Source organism: Mus pahari, chromosome 21, assembly GCF_900095145.1.
Source record: "Mus pahari chromosome 21, PAHARI_EIJ_v1.1, whole genome shotgun sequence".
Lineage (NCBI taxonomy): Eukaryota > Metazoa > Chordata > Mammalia > Rodentia > Muridae > Mus > Mus pahari.
The window spans coordinates 25199357-25220972 of NC_034610.1; the positions used below are offsets into that span (position 1 = coordinate 25199357).

At 54.1% G+C, this 21616-nt stretch overlaps 1 protein-coding gene across 1 annotated transcript in view; it reads right to left on the minus strand.

Moving 5' to 3' along the window:
• Nucleotides 1-9282: 9282 nt before the first annotated feature.
• Btbd9 (BTB domain containing 9) overlaps nt 9283-21616 on the minus strand; it is a 341572-nt gene continuing 329238 nt past the window's right edge. The window contains exons 10-11 of the mRNA XM_021221073.2: nt 17988-18066; nt 9283-9758 (exon numbers count right to left, since the gene is read on the minus strand). Coding sequence (XP_021076732.1) covers nt 9561-9758; nt 17988-18066 — 277 coding nt within the window. The 3' untranslated portion in view covers nt 9283-9560. The remainder of the gene's footprint in view (nt 9759-17987; nt 18067-21616) is intronic.

Here is a 21616-nt window from a genome sequence, read left to right on the forward strand (position 1 = left end):
CATTTGGATTGTCTGTGTTGGCGGCTCTCCTAGTGCCCAGGATGTCCAGGAAGGGAGGGCAGCGCCAGCCACCCTGCTTGTGGCTTTGCAGAGGGCTCCGTAGTACCTGGGACCTGTGGTGATTTGCCCAGTGCGTGCCCAGGCCCAGCAGCTGCGTCCCTGTGTGGACGCCAGAAGGTCCTAGTGCAGGCATGGCAGGGGTGCTGTGTCTCTGGGGCCGTCTCTTGAGGACTCCGGGTATGGGCGGGTTGGGTGTCTGGGGACTTGAGTCTAGCACGAGTGAGGGCAGGCGGGATGAATGCTGCCCGGGACTCGACGGTCAGGAGACACTCAACTCTGTTTTTGAAAGTTGTACCTCAGGCAGAGGAATGGCACCAATACCACCCACAGTCGCCAGAAGGTGACGAAAAAACGGCCATGAAGTTCAGAGTGCTTGGCACAGGGCAGGAGAAAGCTGGCAGGCAAGTCTGATGACCACAGGGCGAAAAGGCCCCGGGGAACTCTGAGAAGCACCCCTCCCCCACCCCCTCCACCCACTATGGGCACAGGAGAGCCCCAAGGAGAGTATAGTGCCGGAGGGCCCTGTCCTCTGCAGCCCTCACAGCCTGTCCAAGCGAGGGAGGAGGGACCCCTGTCTGAGGCCCCTTAAACTGGAAAGGGGGGCACCTAACTTCTAACCCAAGGGTCTGGAGAAAGTCTCAGATCCTGAAGTGTATGTCGAATATTAAAACAGGAAATGTGTTATACCCTCCCCCACCACACGCAGTGACTTCACTGTGGGCAGATGCTCTGCTGAGCCCGGGGCCTCTGCCCAGAGCCAGCAGCTCCCATCCTGACGTAGAGGGCAAGCACTGGTGCTCTGCAAAGCAGGAGATGCCCAGAAGAGAGCTGCGGGAGAGTCAGCATGCCGTCAGGACCAGAGGCCCAAGTGTTTGCAGCCCACGGAAACCCCCCGAGATGGAGCCAGGGCTCATGGGGGTGCAGAGGCTGTCATGTTCTCTGCCGGCTGCCGGCTGCACACACCGGGTCCAACCCTCACCTTCCTTTCCACATATTTGGGCACAGAAAAAGTTCCAGATGAGTGGCTGCCACCCATGGTAGGACATTTGAGTGCGAGCAGGCTCTTTGCAGAGACTTGGTGTTGGTGTGGCCACTGCCCCTGGAGTTTTTACGTGGTAGTGTGTTGTGTTGTGTTGTGTTGTGATGCTCCCAAGAGAGCTCTGACCAAAACCAGAGGACCGACCTGGGGCTCCTCAGGAAGGGCTGAAGTGTACTCAGCATAAAGTCCACCCTGGTCGGGATGCTGCTGCCCAGTGAGAGCCTCACCACAGTCCCCCTGGACAGGGGGATGGGGCCCACTCCAGACATGGGCTAGCAGGCTGCCGGCCACGCCACAAGTCAGAAGCGTCACAGGACGACGCAGCCCAACACAGGAACACAGCAGCATTGCACATATCTGGAAAGCGCCATGTACCTTTCTGCAGGGTTTTTTCTGTCTAGGTATTTGTTAGGTTTTAAAAACTATAATTTGTGAATTATTTTCATTCCTTGTATTCACCTTGGAAGTCACCTGATTTTATACTCCTATCTCTATTTATTCTGGTGATTGAACCCAGGTCTAGGTACACACTGGGCCTTGGAGCCCCCTTAACTTCTCTGGACTTGGGGCCATGACACCTGGAAGAGAGCTACTGGACCCAGGGGGTCTTGGTGACAGTAGTTCTCAAGGCGGGGGTGGGGGTGGGGGTTGCTGTAAAGGGCAGACAACTCCCTTAGCAATGTACCCCGCACAGGGACCAGTGGAATGATGCCAGCAGGTACGCGGATGTGTGCTGTTGTGGGTGTCTGGGGATCGTCATGGAGATGCTGCCCCACTTTTAGAACATGTCCCTCCTCAACACCCTTTCTTGGGTCACATCAGGGAGTGGAGCCCCAGGCTGTGGATTGGAGCCAGCTTGCCCGGGGCAAGAGCAATGCCTCATAGTTGGTGTGGGCCACTGGCTGCTGGAGGAGGCACTGAGGCAGGTGGCTTGCTGGGGTGACACAGAACAGAGGGGTAGCAGCGGAGACGGAGGGAGAGAAAGGGAACAGTGAGGGTAACTACTCCCCGTGTACAGCTAGAATCCTGTGGGGGTGGAAAGTGCACCTATGCAGAAAGAACAATGTTTCCCATGTGGCCCAGTAGCCCCAGAGAACCTAAAGCAGGAGTCGCTGTCAGCAGCCACAGGGAGGCGTGAGCCCCACTTACGTCCTGTGTCCACATCCTGTGTCCACACAGGAAGAGTGGCTAAGTGTGAGAAAGAGGGCCAGAGTGGAGTTCAGGCCTCCTGCGTGCAGAGCCAGGGTGCTCTCACTGCGTGCCCTTCCTTCAGATTACCTTTCAACATTGAAGTTCATGTTCTGAGAATTTCAGATCTGGCCACTTTGAAGCCAGCATGCTGGAGACACTGTGTGGCTCAGAGGTCCCTCAGAACATGCCTCAGGCAGGTGGGGAGCGAGTTCTGGCCCACCTCCAAGTTAACCCAGCACCAGCCAGTGTAGCTGAGACAAGCTGTCCTGCCTGACCACAATGCGGGCCACAGCTCAGGCTTTCAAATAAAGCTGCCACCAGAGAAAGGCCCGTCTCCATGGACAGAAAAGCAGCTGTCCACACAGACCAAGACTGACTTTAACCCTTCACTAAGTGAAGAACTGAAAACGGTTCTTTTTAGGACTATGGCTAACAAAAGCCGGAGCCGACAAGTGGGGCATGCGTGGTAAAGGGCAGCCACTAAGGTGAGCTAGGGTGGAGCAGGATGCTGAAATGTCCCTGATGGGAAAGGGCCACCAGGTGAGATGATGTGGAATAGAAACCAAAGCCACAGCAATGCCCTAGCTCACCTGTTAGATGGATGTTTAACAGAGCCAAGCCTCAACCACTTGGAGGGAGCACTAGCAGCCATTGTGAAAGAAAACTCTGCAGAGAGACTTGTCACCAGCAATCAACTGAAACTGAATCCAAGAGACACCTGCACAGCTGTGCGTGGCGGCGCATCTGCTCCCAACAGCCCAGACACCAACCGGTGTCCCTCTACAGATGAGTGTGCAGTTTGTCTTCATGGTGGCATGGTAACCATCACTGAAAAGCTTAGGTCCTGTCCCTGTGGCAACATGGATGAACCTGGGGGACATAAGGCCAAGTGAGATGAGCCAGGCATAGAGATGAAGCTATGAGGTGGATTTGGGAGTGGAGTGTCCGGGGCGCCGAGGCCAGGCCGTGTGGTGGGTGGTAGGCTGTCCTGCTTACTCTCCACTGGAGAGCTCCCCAAGCTCTGGTAACCACGACACAGTACCAGGTTAGTCCAAAATGCTTCAACATAGTCTCAAGCAGATTTTTAGGACAAGCACCTGTATTCTGCCAAAATATAATGGCCTCTGGACATTGGGTTGCGACCATCCACACTGCTCAGCACGGTCAAGTCTGTCACAGTAATACCCTAGAACCTGGTACCAGCTCCTCAAAGAGACACCATGACTAAGGCAACCTCTGAAAGAGAGCATTTAATTGGGGGCTTGTTTACAGTTTCAGAAGTCCAGCCATGCCCATCGTGGTGGGAAGCCTGGTATCAGGCAGGCATGGTGCTAGAGAAGTAGCTAAGAGCTGACATCCTGATCCATGGGTCAGGGGTAGAGACTGAGCTAACATCCTGATCCATGGGTCAGGGGTAGAGACTGGGCCTGAGAAGGGCTTTTGAAACCTCAAAGCGCACCCAGTGACACCAACAAGGCCAGATTTCCTAATCCTCAAATATAAGCCTATGAGGGTGGGGCAAGCCAACTCAACCACAGATGAGTTCTATGTCCCAATATGTGGTACACAGTAATCAACCAAGGGCACCATTTCAAACCCTGCATCTGAACGTTCCCATAGCACATGATGTTTAAGGTAAGCATAATGGCCTGGCTCCAGCTGATCTGGTGCAGGGCTCAGCTCGCCTGCTGCCTCATCCCTTCTGGGCATCTGAAACCTGGCCTGCCTAGAGTGGACTCTTCTCAGGTAGTGAGGTTATAATCCGTGGGGACATGGGACACCAACTCACCTGCTCTTGGCCTCTGCTGTAGATGAGCTGTAAGGTTGGTGTCGACCTTTCAGAAACAAAACGGATCCCCTGCCTGACTGCAGCTGCAGCTTGCACTCCTACAGATAACTGGGTCTGGGCGGAAACTTGTCAAGGCGCGGTAATCATTTCCTGAACACTGGAACACTCCATCTGCTGATATGGAGGCGGGCAGTGTCCTCATCTGACCATGAGTAACCCGGGAAAGTGTTTCTCCATGGGAACTGGACCACTTTGTGATAGCCCCTGCTGGGGCCTGCCTTTGGCTCACCTGGGGGCCCCTGGGCAGCCTTCACTCTAAGCTACAAGCAACAAAGCCTCCTGGTGGTTGCTTCTTGTCCCCTAGAGTGACATCTGGAGGTATGACCATGCGGCTGGTCCCTTCTCAGAACTGAGCCTGGCTCCCACTTTGGGGACTCAGAGCTTTGCTGTGGGAGTCTGCCTGGACCTGGGTGTATCTAGCACTCACTGTAGGCCAATCTTCCAAGAGGTGAACAGGCTGAGCACAGGCTTCCTGGGGATGCACTGACTGGGGACACAGTCACCTGACTCACATTGAGGTGTGCTGTGACCATGTTCATCCACAGTTCAGCAAGGGTTCTAGGTGACCCTTGGCACCAGTGTGCAGACTGGAGAAGAGGCCCAGGGCAGTGCCCGGAGTGGTGACAGTGGAGGTGAGGCAAGACACAGTTGCCAGCTCCTAGCTTGTCACAAGAGACGCAGAGCCCACTCAAGAGTGACAAGGAAGCGAACCTACTATGTCCAAAGTGACAGGCAACATGGTATCAAGCCACGGGACAGATAGAAAAGGGCTGCTGGGCCAGGTTGTGTGGCCCTGGTGCCACCCTGACCTCATGATACAGGAAATGAGTTCTGAACAGGCAGCAGAGGAAGGCTGGTGTGCTGAGGGTGGGGCATCGAGCCCACAGAGTCCCCATAGCAGACACAGGGTTGGGAACCCTGGGGGGACCTGCAGGGGCTAGGCTTGGAGAACAGAAGGCACAAACACGGGTATCGAAGACACTGCTTTATTTCTACGGTTAGCCCGTCGTGGCCTTGCACACACATGAACTAAGGGTCACAACACAGCTTGCTAAACAAAGATGCCACACCACCTCAGGAACACATTGCCAACACTGTCCTGGACACTATCTTAGGGAGCCATACCCAGGGTGAGCATGACCCACACTATACAGAGATGGCGCTCACAATCTTTAGAGGCCCACAAATGGCAGCCATGGAGGGAAAGTGGTTATTTATCTCTGGAAGATCCAGTCTGCACAGGTTTGGTCAGAGCAGATCACAGGTGCTGGGGATGGGTGTAGGGATGTGACTTGAGGACATCAGCCCCAAGCCAATCTGACTCTCATGGTGTCCTAGAAGGCCATCCTGAAACCCTGAGCTGTCCTAGCCCGGGTTCCCAATCCCCAGTAACCCTGGCTGAAAGTCCTTCCATTCTTGCACAACTATGGCCTGAAGCTCATTTTAGAGGGACTATTTCGTGACTGCTGGACACCAGTACTGTCACCTTATCAAGCTACAACAGGAGGGTGGACATAGGCCTGAAGCAGTCCCCGGAGGTTGTAGGGGAAGCCTCAGATACATCTCCAAGGCAGCTCTAACCCCTGGGGCTCAGAAATGGAACCTACTTCCAGGCCCTACACTGGGATTTCCCACAAGGGGCTGGGGACCCTGCTTTGTACTTCCACTGCCACTGGCTTCCAAAGGTGACATTCTTAGCCCTTGGGAAGGCTGAGAGGCTGGAGACATGGCAGGGATAGGTGTGTGGCCCTGGGCCACCACTCCACCTAACTGCCCAGGGCTATAAACACTCCAAGTGGCAAGTCCTGGGAGGACACTCATCGTAAATTACAGGGGACACTGTGTCCTTGGCTGGGGGCTGAAGCCCAATAGGGCAATAGGGCTTGGGTGGGGACAGCAGAAGACCAGGTGCCCCAGACCCAGAGAGGCAACTTGCAGCCTCTGCTAGACTGAAAGTTTACTGGAACAAGTAGTCCTGTGCATTTTTCAACGTGAAGGACAAGAGACGGGACAGAGAGGAACAGACACTGGAGGGGTTGGGGGATGGGCTCCTTCCCTGCCCTACGGAAGCCAAGTGCTGCCCACACAGGCTCAAAGGCCTCTCACTCACCCAGTGCCAGGGATGCCCAGGTCCTCATCCGGGGGAGAGGTAGGTGCCCTCCAGCAGCCCATGACTACCTCAGCCACTATCCTCTTCTGGAGACCCCAGAACCCTGAATATGGGATGTCCTACCTGGTGGCATAGGGCATTGTAGTGCCTAATGAGCACCCACCTCTTCCTGAGGCTGTTGTCAGGATGAAGCCAATGACTGTACTGCAAAATAACCAGAGCTTGCCCAATGCCCACGCCGCAGCACCCCAGACTGCTCCAAAACACCATGTACCACACAAGACACAAGGTGATGGGGAACAACTCGGTAAAGCCAAGCTTAATGAGGGACCTGCTAGGAGGCACAGGCCTCTGCTCTGACCCGTGTTCCCGTGCAGAGGGAGGCCTGCAGTCCCCGGCAGGACGGAGCCAGGTCAGTACCAAGTAGGCCCCACTTTTGACACGGATTTCACCCCATCCCCCGTGGTCTGCAGAGGCTGTGATGGCAATCCTGTTACCTTCTGAGTTAGAGCGGGAGATTGACTGGTCAGCTGTGTGCTCAGAGCTCTGACAACTCCTGGACACGGCTTAACTACTAAGCAATTTTTTTCCTTGCACAATTCAAAACTCATTGGTGGAGAGGCGAGGAATCAGTCCAACAAACACGTCCATCTGCTGCTGAAAAGAATTTCTTTTCCCAATGCTTCCAGGAATGAAACACTCGTGATGATTTGTCAGGAATCAACACTTCATTTAATAAGACTGGAAAAGTGACAGCTGGAAGAGCCATTGAGAAGGTCCCACATCTACCATGGGCTTGCAGCCCCACTAAGATCAGAAGTAGTACCGAGGGTTTAGGAAACTCTGAGCCTAAGCGCAAGACTGCCTCTGTGGCTGCTCAAAGCTGCTGTGCAGAGCAGCTACCCTCCAACCCACCCCACAGCCCACACCTCCCTGTCCAGCATCCCAATTGTTCCCAGGGAGTCTCTATGGGTGAGACTGCCATCCTAAAAAACATGATCAAAGGGCAGGTGCCATTCCACAGGTGGCACGGGGCATCAGGTAGGAGCCACACTCTCCAAGCTTAGCCCACAATGGTCATATTCACAGATGCCCTTAGGGGCAAGGGCAGGGCTGTGGGAGCAACAGTTCACACTGCCCCCTACCCCGAAGTTTGACTGTGGCCCTTCCTGGCACCCAAAGGGTATGTAGAGTCAGCATCACTCTGTACGGTGCCAGGGCTACTTGGTGCATGGGATCCCCCAGTTCAACCCTGCATGACTGTTAGCACTTCTGCTCAGCTCAGCATTCAAGAGTCACTTGCAGTCCGTTGGCTCGGGATAATCCTTCAGGGGATAAGGCAGGCTCTAGCTCATCGCTGTCCCCCAAGGACATGGACCTCACCTTAGATGTTGCAAGGCCACCCTTGGCTGTGACATCTAGGCACATCTGATGCCCAGCAGCCAACGGTAGGTACACTCCTGTATCTAGCGGGAGGTAAGTGACCGAGGGCTTGCCAGGCTTCTCTGAACCGTCCCTATCCCCCACTCCCGGCAACGGTGACGTTGCTGTCCCATCTCCCCTCCTGAGTATCTGAGGGCACCATAGCAGCGTGCACATTGAAGGTAACCAGCTCTAAGGTCTTACAGCCTGAATGCACTAGGGGTTGGGGGTTGGGGGTCTGAAGGCAGACAGGAAGTCACAAGGTGTGGGTCTCAGATGATGGTCTGGGCTAGCCAGATGGGAAATGTGGCTGCAGAGAATGAGTGCTGAGCACCTAGCCTGACAGGTGTGTGTGGTGACGTCTGGGGTGACACCAGGGGCTTCTTGCCAGCTCAGACCCACTGCCCCAGGAAGCTGCTGGACTCCAGACCTGGGCCTGTGGCACCGTGTGCTATCTCATACCCACAAACTCAGAACTCAGGGTGGCAACATAGTAGGACTCCACGAGTGTGGCCAACCTGGGCTACAGGAGGGGGAGCAACGATCCTTAAGCAAACGATCAACAAAACTAACAAGCTCTCACACTTATCTTCCAAAAGCGACAAACTCCATCTTCTACAGGACTGGGGTTCCTTGTGCGCTGGCACGGAGTACTGCTTGCTAGAGACACTGACAACTCCAGACTGGACGCTGCCCCACACACAATAGCTACACCTGGCTACATCCATGGAAGACTCCTTACCACAGGCAGCCACAGCACACAGCAAAATGAAGCCAGAGGTTCAGACTGCTGACTCGTCTCCCTGGGCACCGGTTCTGCCACCTAAGCCTGAACTCACAGGAAGATGCTTCCACTGCAGCGGAGGCCTCTTTCATGTGGACCAGCCATTCCAACGAGAACTCGGAAAGCTGACTGGCTGACTAGCCTTGTCCTCCTCTGAGCATGCTAACAGGACATGGGGCCTTGGGAAGTGCAGAGGCTAGAGCTGTTCATGGAAGCCACAGGAGGGACAGAGGGACCGGGTGGAGCTGCCGTGGTCAAAACTGGAAGCGCCCAAGACCTGCTCTGTGCCGGGTGGGAGACTCGTGGTCGGTCCCAGGCCTGTGCGCCTGACACACCATCTGTTGGCTGATCCAAGTCCAAGGGCAGCTGAACCACGAGGCCCAGAAGCGTCAGCCTTGGACTGGGCAGGTGTCTGCTGACATGGGCTTCGGGGTCATTCTCAACAGCTTGCACGCTGCCTCCCAGGTAAACATCAGGAAGAGGCTAACAGCGGCACTCTGGTCGGTATTAACTCCAGCGTCCACAGGGTGATCTGCACATTGTGTATCTCGTTGAACTCAAGGATTTTCCTTGGCAGGCACGATGGTCTCTTTTAGGAAGGACAAGCTTTTGCTCTGCCCTCAGGCAAGCACTGGAGACTGAGGAAGACTTTGTAGAGCCATCTACAAGCCTTCAACACCCCGACTTAGCTGGCGGAGAGACCCTGCAGAGCTACAAACCATCAAGCAGCGAGCCACAGTAGGGACCCCGGGGCTGGGGCCTCAGGCTGGAGGGCCGGGCTCTCTCCTGGTTTTGTCGAGGCCTGGGGTACCTTCTTTTTTTTTTCCTTAATTCATGCCAGCTTGGGCCTGTCTGTAGATTGCTTCAGCACTGGTACCTGGGTTAGATTAGAGGTAGGGATAGATGGTAGGCTTGAAGAATCGAGACCCACTTCCTCCCCCCAGAGACTGCCTGAGGAGTGGGGGGAACACAGGCACCCTTCTGTCCCCGGATGGAAAAAACCTGGTTGGGGTGAGTTCTGCAGCCAGGCCTGTTCCTCCCAGGGACAGGGGAGGACACAGCTCCATCCAGGCCCACCCGAGTCACACTATATCCTCTGCCTGCTTTATTGGTTCTGTTGGTTGGGTGAGCGTGAGTTGGGGCCCGGACTCGGTGGTAGTGAGCTGGCGCTGGGTGCCCGAGGTGCATGAGGGTCGAGCTGCTGACTGGGGGTGCTGAGGTCCCCTGTCCCTGGCTCCTCACTGCTGTCCTCCTTCTGGTTGTTCTGCTGCTCCGGACACTCAAAATGGACACAGTGGAACACCTGGGAGAGAAAGAAGCCAGTGAGATGGCTCGGCCTGGGGCTCAGAGTTACCCCAACTGGTGTCAGCTCGGAGCAACTCCCGGCCACCCAGCTCGCTCCTTGTCTGCTTCAGACACCAGAAAGCAGCAAGGAGGATGTATCAGGTCCGATACATACAAAGAGATGAATGGTCCCAGAGTTACCAGCGTCCAGCACGGGCACATCAGCAGTGCTCTGGCTGGAGCACGCAGCCTGGCTTTTCTCCTCTGACAAAAAAAAAGGGGGGGGTGTGTGTGCTGGAAACCTAACTTGGGTTCTCTGCGAAAGCCCTGGCCTGCTGAGCCACCTCCTTAGCCCCCTGGCTCAGGGTAGGAGGAATGCAGTGGTGCTGGCTCCATCACAACCCTCCACAGGCCAATGTAGTCACACTTGAAGCAGGGCGAATGGATGGTGTGGGAAGTCCAGCTCAACAAAGGATTCTACATACCAGGTAAAGGCAGGAGGGATGGTGCTTGCCTATAATCCTGGCACTTGATAAGCAGAGGCAGGAGCATTGTTGAGGTCTACACAAGCCCTGACTCAAAACACCAAGAAAAGGGAGGTGGGGGTATAGCCGAAGGGCATCACCCCAGACCCATACCCTGCCCACTTCCAACAAGGCCCTGCACAGACAAGAGGGCTCTACTAGGACCTGAGCGGGGAACTAAGCTGTACTCAGGTCTGAGGCAGCCTGAAGCAGGAGTCCAGACAAAGCCTGCCTTCCTGCTCAGGCACCTGGCTCCCAGTGAAATACACGCGTGAGTGGGATACACAGCATGCTGGGAGCCGCAAGCTGGCGTGGGGCGCACTTTCTCTCAGCTCTCTGGAGGATGGGAAGCAGGGAGTGGTCAGCTTCTGTGGATGGATGGAGGTGTCTAAGGCACACACATGTCATGGGGTGGGGGGTGCTGGGAGGGAGGCTGTGCTGGGAACTAAAGGAAGAGAGAGAGGAAGGGAGGGAAAAAGAGAGAGGGAGAGAGAGTGTGTGAATATGTGTGTGCGCGCGCGCACACAGAGACTTCCAGACGTGGCTGACTCCTGAAAGCCAAACTGCTAGAAAAAGAAAAAACACATGTGTGACAAACTCAAATGATGTTTAGAGAAAGCTGGTGACAAACCTTTAAACCTTTGGGCACCATGAGGTAAAACAGCAGTTTATAGTCAGTCGGAAGGAATCGGTTTTAAAGAAAACAGAAGAAAAGAAGTTGCAGCCGCAGATGGCAGATGCAGTGACGCGGACAGACGCAGTGACAGGTGCTGCGGAGAGCACCGTCCTGCAGTGACCCTCGGACTCTGGCAGGCCATGGAAGTTGTGGGCTCTGAGCAGACCTCGCCTGCCCCTCCCACACACGGGTGCCTGCAGAGGCTCATGGGTCCTCTTGAGGACGCTGTTTTTCTCAATGTACAGCAACTGCTGAGCCCCAGTTCTGACCAGTTTGGTCCTAGGGTAAAGCCCAGCAGTTCAGGGCTGGGGGGTGCTCACCAGTGAGCAGAAGCTGCCTTGCTTGCTGGGATGCCGCCCGCGTACGGGGCTCTGACAGAGGAGCAGTGCCTGCATCCATGGTCAGGAGCGCAGATGTCTGGAGTGAGCCTTAGGGAACGCTCCGGAGAACTGGTCCTCATACCACAGAGAAGGTTGCAGGTACCAGGCCCTAAAGAGCTCGAGGCAGACAAAGGGGACCACTGGGGGACATCTAGGCCGGGGTCTGGCCCTAGGACTTCACTGTGGCACTTGCCTTCAACGGGCTCTGGCCACCTCTCTGAACACTGTGCCTGGCTCCATCATTCCAGTGGTGTTCCCAGGTCAGGGCAGTCATGCAGCCATCCAGGATGCTAATGAGCCATGTAAAAGCCCCGGGTGCGTGCAGCTCCCTGGCTTCAGCACACACAGGCAGCCAAACACCTTCCAGTTTGTCCAAGGACCTCTAGAAGGGCCTGAAGTTGAAGGCCTCTGGTCTCAAAATGAAGGTGCAACCCTTACATTTGAGGGCAGCCGTGCTGGGCCTGACTTTGGGAAGGTGGCCTTCTGTCTCTGCAACTTGTATGGAAATGGTGGGGGGAGCTATTGGCTCAAGCAAGTGTGACCCCACAGAGGGCCTTGGAAATGTTCCTGATCCACGTCCTCCCCTCCCCTCTTCCCGCCAGGCACTTGTGGGTCTTGCACAAGGTGAAATGGGTAAGTCCTGCCTTCTCTTTGCTCTGGAGCTGGTGCCGTTCAATTTCTTTCCTCGGAAGCTTCCCCAGACTGCGATACTCCTCGGGAAGGATGTGACCAAAAGTGAATGAGGCGTACCGGGCAGAGCTACGCTTGTGATTTATGCAAAGCCATTACCATGGTCTCCGCATCATTTTCCCTTCAACTTTTCGGCAATCGTGTATCCCATTAGCCTGTTTGATTGCTCTGCTCGGGAAGGGGCACCTTCGCTGAACCATCTTCAGCGGCCCAGATCTCTCCCCAGAGAGGAGCGGCCAATTTGCAATGTAGTCATGTATATGGATCGGACCCAGCCTCCCTCACACCCGGTGTCCTTTCTTGTGGCTGCTGTTCATTGGCATGATGGCAGCCTCTGGGAACTGTAATCCTGGTGTCTGAAATGCTCTGGCATGCCCCTTCTGGGAGCCTGTATGTACGCTGGCCTGGCACCTTCTGAAATTCTGAGGATTCCTCAATCTTTCAGTTAAACCACATGCTAACTTTTTCAATGTTTTTACAGGAAAAGACGAAGGGAGAGAGGGTGGGGAGTAGAAGGGGAAGGAGGGTGGAGAGGGATAGTGAGGGACCTATTAGTCCAAGAGCCCACTGTGAACTGCAGCAGAAATTGAGAAAAGGCAATAAATCCTCATCAATGACTTGTTTCTCAGCTGAGGAATTTGCACAGAGCACGTTCCTGCCAATCAGTACAGAGCATTTCTGACCCACACTTCTGACGTGTGTGTCCTAGGTACATGTCTATAAAACCCAGCCCTCCTCTCATAGGCTGCCCAAGGACGGTCCCTCCATCCCAGGACCGCACCCATCATCACGTCAGCCGTGAGCCAGCCGGTGACTGGCAGCCGGTGACTTCTCTCCTGCTCACCTCGGAGGCCCGAAAGCCCACCTCCAGTGACATACTTCCTCCAACTAGGCCGCACCTCCTAATCTTTCCAATCTTTTCAAATACTACAGCTTTCCCGTGACTAAGCATTCAAACACGTAAGTCTTTCGAAGCCATTCTTACTCAGATCACCACAATGCTATTTTCAAACAAGGGACCACTTAACAGGGAGACATCTGGGAGAAAAGGGTCGAGACAGGGTTTCATGAAGCCCAGAATGGCCTAAAATTTATTCCATAGCTGAGGGTGGCCCAGAACGCCTGATCTTTCTGCCCCTTCTTCCAAGTGCTGGATTAAAGGCACGCACCTCAGTATGAAGGCACAAGTATTATTTTCTATGAGTATTTATTTATCCCTGGGTATGGAATTAAGATTCTGGTGACAATGCTTAGGCCTGGCACTACTCCCTCCTACCTACAGAGAGCTACAACCATACTGTTTGGAAAGTTCTGGAAAAAAGTAACCTTTCCTTAGGTAGAGCTGCAATCCTTTTTCCTCCTCTTCCTCCTCCTGTTTAATGTGAGTGTGTTTTTGAGTTGCCTTCTGACTGGACTGAGAGTCGCCTAGGAGACGGGTGTCCTGTGGAGGCATTTCCAGAAGGAAATGCCTGACTGAGCGGCACTGCACCCTGACAGTGAGCGCTACCCTGGCACCGCACCTGAGTGCACGTGGCCCAGCGACTGCAGCTCAACTGTTCCTTCCCTCCGGGAGCTGTTCTTAGCCCTCCGGTCAGAGGACACAGAGCCTAAGCAAGGTGAATGAAGGTCTCAGTCTGTGGGGAAACTTCCAAGTCATTTAAAAGCAAAGCAGACCCACAGAAAGAGTGGGAGAATCCTTGGCCCCAGGGTTTCTGGGATGCCTCAGTCCCCAGTCCTGGCCAGGGCTTACAAAGGTCAATGGTGAAGTGACTTGGGGGTCACAGAGTGGTGGGGGAAGGTGGCACAGTGTGGCCTGTCTTTTCCCACCTCCCTGCCACATGCCAGCTGGCTCTCCTGTGGCCCCTCGGCCTTTCCACAGGCACCTAATCTCCACTGAGTGCCTCCCTGCTGAGGTCTGTGCCCCTCCTGGATCCCACTCTGCACTTCTGCCCCTTCATCTTCTCACAAGCACCATGGCACCCTCTCCTCCCAGGACAAGGGGACACAACCTTGAGCAAGACTCCAGCTCTCCCTCCTCCCTCCTCTTCTCACTAGTGATCCCTAAGAGCTGACTCTTGGATTCCTGCATAGACACTCTGTCCCCACTCACCCTGTGTAGGACTGTGTGTGCCATGCCATGGTCTCCACTCTCAGGAGCTGCAGGGCAGGGCATGGGCCTACTCCTCTGGGACCGTTCCCCAAGTCCAACTGTCTGCGCACCCAGGCCACTGCTGCTCTCACACTGCAAACAGTACCCTGTCCATGGTAGCACATGAGCCTGTGTGTGCCAGGGTCAACTCATGCTGTACCCTCCAGGAGCGCCCGTCTCTCTGCAGGAATAGGGGCTGCAGGCTGGAGTTGTTCATTGCAGGGTGGGGCTATCTTGTGCAGGGTGGGGCTATCCTGTGGGAGCGGGGCTATCTTGTGGGGGCGGGGCTATCTTGTGGAGGGTGGGGCTGTCTCCTCTATTTGCTCTGAGTCTGCAGCTACCTGCTGTTTGCTGCATGTCTGCCACTACACTGCACAGAGGTCCTTCTGGGCCCAGATGTCTCCAGGGAGCACCCTGAAGGACAGTCCTGCAGAGGGTCAGGGCACATGCTAGAGGAGGTCTGGGAAATAATTATCTCAGGCCAGCAATGAACATTTATTTAGTTTTTCCAGAGTCTGTTTCCCTGGCTTTATTTTTCCACTAAAGCCACATGTTGCTATGGGAACAAGGCGGTACTAGGATCCCAGAAGCACTCTCAGGCCCCTCAGCCTGGAAGGCCGCTCAATCAGCCAAATGCAGACCCTGCCCTGCTGCTGCTGGCCAGTGAGGCCCTCCTGCAGCAAGCTCATAGCTGGTTACCATTCCTGACATGGGCATGGAGTGGGATGACCTGCAAGCCCCTCATCTAGATACTCCCAGGATGCTCAGAGAAACCCCGCCCTTCGGTCATCCCTAGGCACACCCGCATCAGGACCCACTGCAGATACCCTGTACCCTGTCCACCGTTTGAAACATGACTTAGAAATAAATGTTACTCGAGTACAGGGCTCTTCAAGAGGGACACTCTGCTAGGCAGAGAGGCTGTATAGTTCCTAGACATGCTCAACCTCAGCGCCCCACCCCCACCCCCAGCATGTTTGCCGCACAACACAAGCCCATGAGCATATGATGCAGTTACCTGAGGTACCAGGCCAGGGTGCGCAGTGCCCACTTTGGCACCTCACTATCTGTCATGATTTTCAGGGAGCCACACCTGACTTGATGTAACACTGTCCCTGGCCCCATCCCAACTCTTAGGAAAGTGACTGTTCACTATCAAGAGGCCACGATACAGAAACCCCGAGAGGATGTCTAGGGAGGAGCTCCTGGTACAGAGTACTTAGCTATATCATAGCTAATGAGAACTATGCACACTTAGCCACAACCAAGGTGTGAGCAGGGCTCTCCCGCCTGACCCAAGCCTTCCTACCCCAGGAACTCCAGGCTGTTGGAGACAGTGGCTGTCCCCTTACCTTTGCCTTAGCAGGGTTAGCACATGAAATCTCTCCTGGTCTGCGGTGTACATAAAGGGGGTCCTACTACCTGAGATCCTCCGTGTCCTTTAGCCCACTGTGACATGCACCCAACATGGATGGGACCACTATGTTGTCTGCCAGTTCTTCTGTGGATAGGTGGGAACTGGGCCAACAGGGAGGAGAAGCAGGACTTCCTAGAGGATTGCAGAAGGCTGTAGGGAAGCATGCTCCAATGGGTGACTAAGAGACCGGAACCTCTACAGACCAAGCAGCTGCCACTGCCCAGAGCTGCCTAGATTTAAGGTAGAGGGGGATTACCACAGCAGTCAGATGCTGGGCCTTTGGAATCAAGAGGGCCTGGCTAGACACAGTCCAGTCATGGGCACAAGCCCCTCCTCAGTATCAGCCCTCCGTTATTCTAAGCCAGCTGGATGTTTGGAGGTTAAGACAGAATCTACCATGGAGGCTGAGACCTTGTTATTTCATGGGCTCCAGGCTGTAGAGACTACAGAGGAGTCCATACAAGGAGAGTCTCAGCCACATCCATACTGACTAGGACACCCTGATCCCATCCTGGCTGCTCACAACCCCACTCTGGCAAAGCAGCAGGGTGCTCATGGTCTCCTTCCTTTTATGAACACAGTGGCTATTTCATGGCCAATAAAAGAACAAGACCTAGGTCCTCCTGTGCACCATGACGACAGCAGCATCAGTACACACCTGGGGTACAAGAACTCGGCTGAAGGAGACAAGTCCCGTAAGACCTGTAAGAACTCCATGCCAGTATCCCCCAGATTCATACGGTGTGATTGACCCCACCCTGAGGAACAGCATCAGAAGGCAGGGCCTTTGAGGGCCACTAGGTTTAGAAGGGATCATGGGGCTAGAGCCCTGTGATTAGTGTCCTCACAGAAAGGGAGAGGGAACCAGAGCTCATGTTAACTCCACTTCCAGGGATACGTCCCAAAAAAGGCCACACAAGGGTAGACAGATGAGCCACCTTCTCTACCAGGCAGACTGTGTGCACCCTGGCCCTGAAAGACTAACTTCCTGAGGTGAAGCACACACGTATCTATCTGTTCTGGCAGCATGCGACAGGCTCCCTGGGCTGACAGACGGCGCCTTCCCGGACATTCATCCCTAGGTTCCTTGCCCTGGCCGTGCCCCATCATCGGCTGTGCCTCATCGTCTGTCCCTCTGCGCTGACCCCAGGGGTTCTGCTCTCCGGCTCCGAGTCATCCTCCTCCCTTCTCCTTTTACTCTGCCCTGACAGGGGACACTGGTTTTCCCAGAGGGTACCCCCAAACCCAGTGGAACAGCAAGAAACATTCTGTCTGGGAGTGGGCTACATCCTCATGTCTCCAGGAATATGCAGGCTTCCGGAATGACAGTTTAAGGATTCTCCCTTGAAGTCCTGTTCGTCGTGTATTCTACAATTTAAGATGGGCTCCAGTTGCTCACCATAACTGCTTAGGATAGAAGGTTCAGACATCTGTAAAGGACTCAGCGGACTCATTCTTTTGAAAATTTCAGGTTAGTTTTGCAGAAAACATTTGGGGTTCTATTTACAAGCTGTTCTGTGTAAGAAACCATTGTGAGTGTGGATCATTAGTATTCTAAATACATAAAAAGGCAAAAACAGAACTAAATTGCAACAATATTTCCACTTTTGAAAGTGTTATTTGAAGTGCGTAACACACCTGGATACTTTCTAGAAGAAGGGACATCATGAAAACAACTGTCACATCTGGGCTGGCTCTAGTGGAGTCAGGGTGTTCAAATGACTATGTGGAGCCTCTTCCCCAGAGGCAGCAGAAGTCCCTCCCAGCATTCCTCTCGACTGTCTTTTCCTTCATTCGCTAGCTAACATGTTTTCCCTTCACACGTTGGGGCACTCTGGTCAGGGCGGCCCCTGAGTTCTCCAGGACCCTACCCCAGGACTTGCAGGACTCACAGGAGTCCCCACCCTCTGAGAAGCCAGGGCAGGAGGCCCTCCCTGGTGTGGGTGCTCATGCCGCAGGCTTCCCTTCTATGGTATCACCCACCCGTGGAAACACCAGCACTTTTGACCAAAACGCAGCGCATGCTAGCTACACACCAAGCACACACTAGCTACATACCAAGTACAGAGGCCCCTGAGGGCTCTGGTGGCTCTGGGAGAAGCAGAAATGACAGTGACACAGTGCAAGCATGGCCATTACTTTAGGATTCTCAGAGCCTTTCAGAGGTGTAGCTAATGAATGTCGACAGAGCAAAAGAAAGAGGATGCATAGGGACAAGAGTCACCCACACAGACCACAGGGACCACAGCTCAGCCACCCACACAGCACACAGGGACACCGCTCAGTCACCTCCTTTATATGGAGCTGTGGTAACTAAGTGCCACTAGCAGGCAGGGTCAACAGCCCACTTGGGATGCGGTGGTTACCTGGTTGTCAGGAAATGCCGTTGCAGTTCTCAGGAGAGAGCCTTACCTCATTTGCTGTGTTGTGTGTGCCGACGATTCGGATGAAGGACGCAGGCTGTCTTTCAAAGGTGACTGACTGCCAGGACCTGAGAGGAAGCAACAGTTTGCTTGGTTAGCTGATACAGCCGGCCCTGCTGACGGCGGCTACTGTACCAGGAGACCCAATCTGCAGAGGGATGGAGTTGGAGATGGGGCAGGGCTTCCCCTACGATGTCACTGAAGGAAGCAGGAAAGGCAGTGTCCTATTTGGGCATCTGCCATCTCCCAGAACAGGCACTGTTACTGTCTGTGACTGTGACTTAGGGTGCATAGTCATCAGGAAACAAAGCAAGACTGTAGACCATGTTTGCCTGGTGACAAGAGTATGTCTGAATGTACATAATCAAGGGTGGTGGGAGTTTATAGAAGAGATGTCCTCGTCTACGTGTGGGCGGGGCTGGGCGGGCCTGCCTCACCGGGCCGCTGCTGGCATCGGTAGGTAATTCATTACATACAGCACACGAGTCAGGGGTAGGGTGTCTGTCCTGAAAGCTGCTGAGAAGAGCGTTCTGAAACAGTGTAGGAAGCAGTGGCTGGGTGGAACGGGGTGAGGCAGGTTCTACACTTGAGCTTGGAGCTGCATGGCTCACTTCCATGCTGGAGCTGGTCCCCAGGCAGGCAAGTGCACGGCAAGGCTCCAACCTTCGCAGCTTGCAGACACAGCCCCACAGTCCCTCAGGACTGCCCAGCTCTGGTGGCCTCCAGTGTTTATTTTCTCTCCCCTCTCCCATGTGTGTGTATAGCGCTCACGTGCACAGGGAGGCCGGGCTCTAAGGCCTCTACTGCCGTCCACCCTACTGTTGGAGATGTCTTTCGCTGAACCTAGAACTTGCCTTTCATTGAGACCAGGTAGCAAGTGAGCTCCAGACGCTCACCGGCCTCCCTGCACAGCAGCACTGAGTTCAGGCACGCACTGCTATGCCTGCCATTTAAGTGGGTGCTAGGACCCAAGCTCGGCTCCTCAGGGTCGCCCAGCAAGCACATCTCCCACTGACTGTGTCCCAGCTACAATCCAGACAGACAGTTTAAAGACAAGTCCTCCTCCTCTGTCTGGGCTTAACTAGCTCTTCTAGAAGCCACCAGGCATGCGGGTGGAGCCCTGCTCCTGCCCTGGCACTCTCTGGCTCATGGGATGTACTGTGCCTACAAGCTCCCGCCCTGTCTTCTATCATCCACGTGAGGAGCCCACAGTTGCTGCCGTCCCTCCTCCCGCTGTGGAAATGCCAGCTGCTGTGAAGCTGTTTCCTGTAATTGTCTAATTACCAAGCGATACTAGCAAAGGAAATATCTGTATCTGCAGTTGGTTTCCCCACTTGGTTTCAGGTGCTCCATCTTCCTTCTCCCCATGCGCCGCCCACTGAGCCGGATTCTCTGCTGCCCGGACACCAGTCCTCTTAAGGTCATTAAAAAGTCATTACCATCCTGTGCACAAAGCCTCTGCCTCTGGAAGCAGGTTTTTGAAAACAGAGTAAGAAAAATTACTCTCTCTGTAAAAACACTATTACTCACACATAAAGACAACTCACCTGCCCTTCCCACACACGCCTCTCTGCCCTGCTTCCCAGTGTGTGCATGTGTGTGTGTGCATGTGTGTGTGTGCATGTGTGTGTGTGTGCATGTGGGGGGGGGCGACTCTCACTTTCCTATGGGACACTGCGTGTGAGTAGGATAAGTCTGCATGGCTGTGGGGTCCCACATGTGTGGCTCTGAGCCTAGCATCATGCTGTGCGAGGCAGCAGAACCCCGGCCTCAGCCATAAGGGAGGTTGGGTACGCGTTCCAGCTGGCCGGGATTGGGACACACAACAGCTGTAGCCTTCATTGGGTCTCAGTTGGAGGACAGGGTGGGAGGGACATTTCTAGCCCTGCGCCTCATGGCTCCAGAGACTTTAGATTTAAGGTAAAGACTGCATGTGAGCCCTCCCAGGCCCCACAGAGCCCAGTGTCAGGCCTGGGCCCCTGCTGGAGCTCCTGAGCGAAGGCCTGTTAAGTGTCCTTGGCAGACAGTGCCCTCTTCTCTTCATTTCAGCTTCTGCCTGGCCTGGGGCTCTGGGCAGGACAACGGCTGAGCAAGAGGGAGCCAGAGTTTGTGGAGTAATAAGATCAGAAGGTCTCAATTTAATACCAATCCTCCATTACATTGCATTAGTATCTAATCACATTAGACTTCATTTCCACTAACACGGCCTGAGAGTTGAATATATGATCTCATTGCCACCAGAACCAGACACCAATCCAGAGAGCAAAGTGGGAAGGAAGCCCACTCAGGGCACTCAGAGATGAGCACCAAACCCCCGCCTCGCACCAGCTTCCAGAGTGTTCCCTAGATTTTGTCAAAATAACTTCCAGTGAATCCCCATGAGGAAACCGAGGGTTTGGAATGTCACCGGAGCCTTGTTTATAACTGCTGTGTGACCTCAGAGGATACTGTTGGAGTAAGATCTCATACAAGCAAAAACCCCAGCAATGTGATGCCAGACTAGCAGAGGCTGGGCCATTCCCATAGGCTTCATGGCCATGTTGACACACTGCCTGGGCAGCACATCTCAGGAAGGGACACGATGGCTCCCCTTACCAGAACCAGGTTGATAGGCAGCGATTCTTTCCAAGATTAAACCCTTCACCTTGGAGGGAAGCTCTAAGTTCTATGGGAAGGTGAGACAGTCCATCCTCAGGGAAGCTCCTTAAGTTCAGGAAGTGAACAACTCAAAGGCTTTAGGAAATCCCTGAAACTGACAAGATTCAAAAGTTCCCTCCCTCCCTGAGTGTATAAAATCAGAAAGGACTGATGGGAGACACTGACTGGAAGACTCAGCTGCCTAGGAGAGGCTCAGGTTGCCTCAGCCATCTGGAAAGGATGCTCTCCAGCCTGTGGAGCTGCCACTGCCTGTGCAGTGAACTCCAGGTTCCCAGCTCTGTGAGCTGGCAACTACTCTGGGGGTTGGTGATGCAACTATCTTTGAGTCATTTCTGCTGCTACAGTAACCCCAATAAAACTCTTTGGTTCACCATGTTGGCTTTAGTGGTGTCCTTACTTAGGTTTGCCATTGGTCCCCTGTCCTGGGTGAGGACACATTTGTTACTGCATTATCTAGGCTTGGATGAAGGATCTGAACAGGAGCAATAGGCCAGAAAACAGATGTGGTTTTCACTTGAGATTATGACCTATCAAAAATCCCAGCCAGGTGGTGATGGCGCACGCCTTTAATGCCAGCACTCGGGAGGCAGAGGCAGATGCATTTCTGAGTTTAAGGCCAACCTTGTCTACAGAGTGAGTTCCAGGGGAGCCAGGGATACACAGAGAAACCCTGTCTCAAAAAACCAAAAAACAAAACAAACAAACAAACAAAAACAGGAGAGAGAGAGAGAGAGAGAGAGAGAACGATTCTCTATTGCTTTATTGGAACAGTGACATGGTTCAGTGGGTAATGATGCTAAGTCTGCAACTCAGGAAGGGGAAAAAGGACTCCTATAAACTCTCCTTTGATTTCTACATGCACAAGGGCGTAAGCAACACATGTATATGTGTGCACACGAATGCACGAGCACACACACACACACACACACACACACACACACACACACACACACACACACA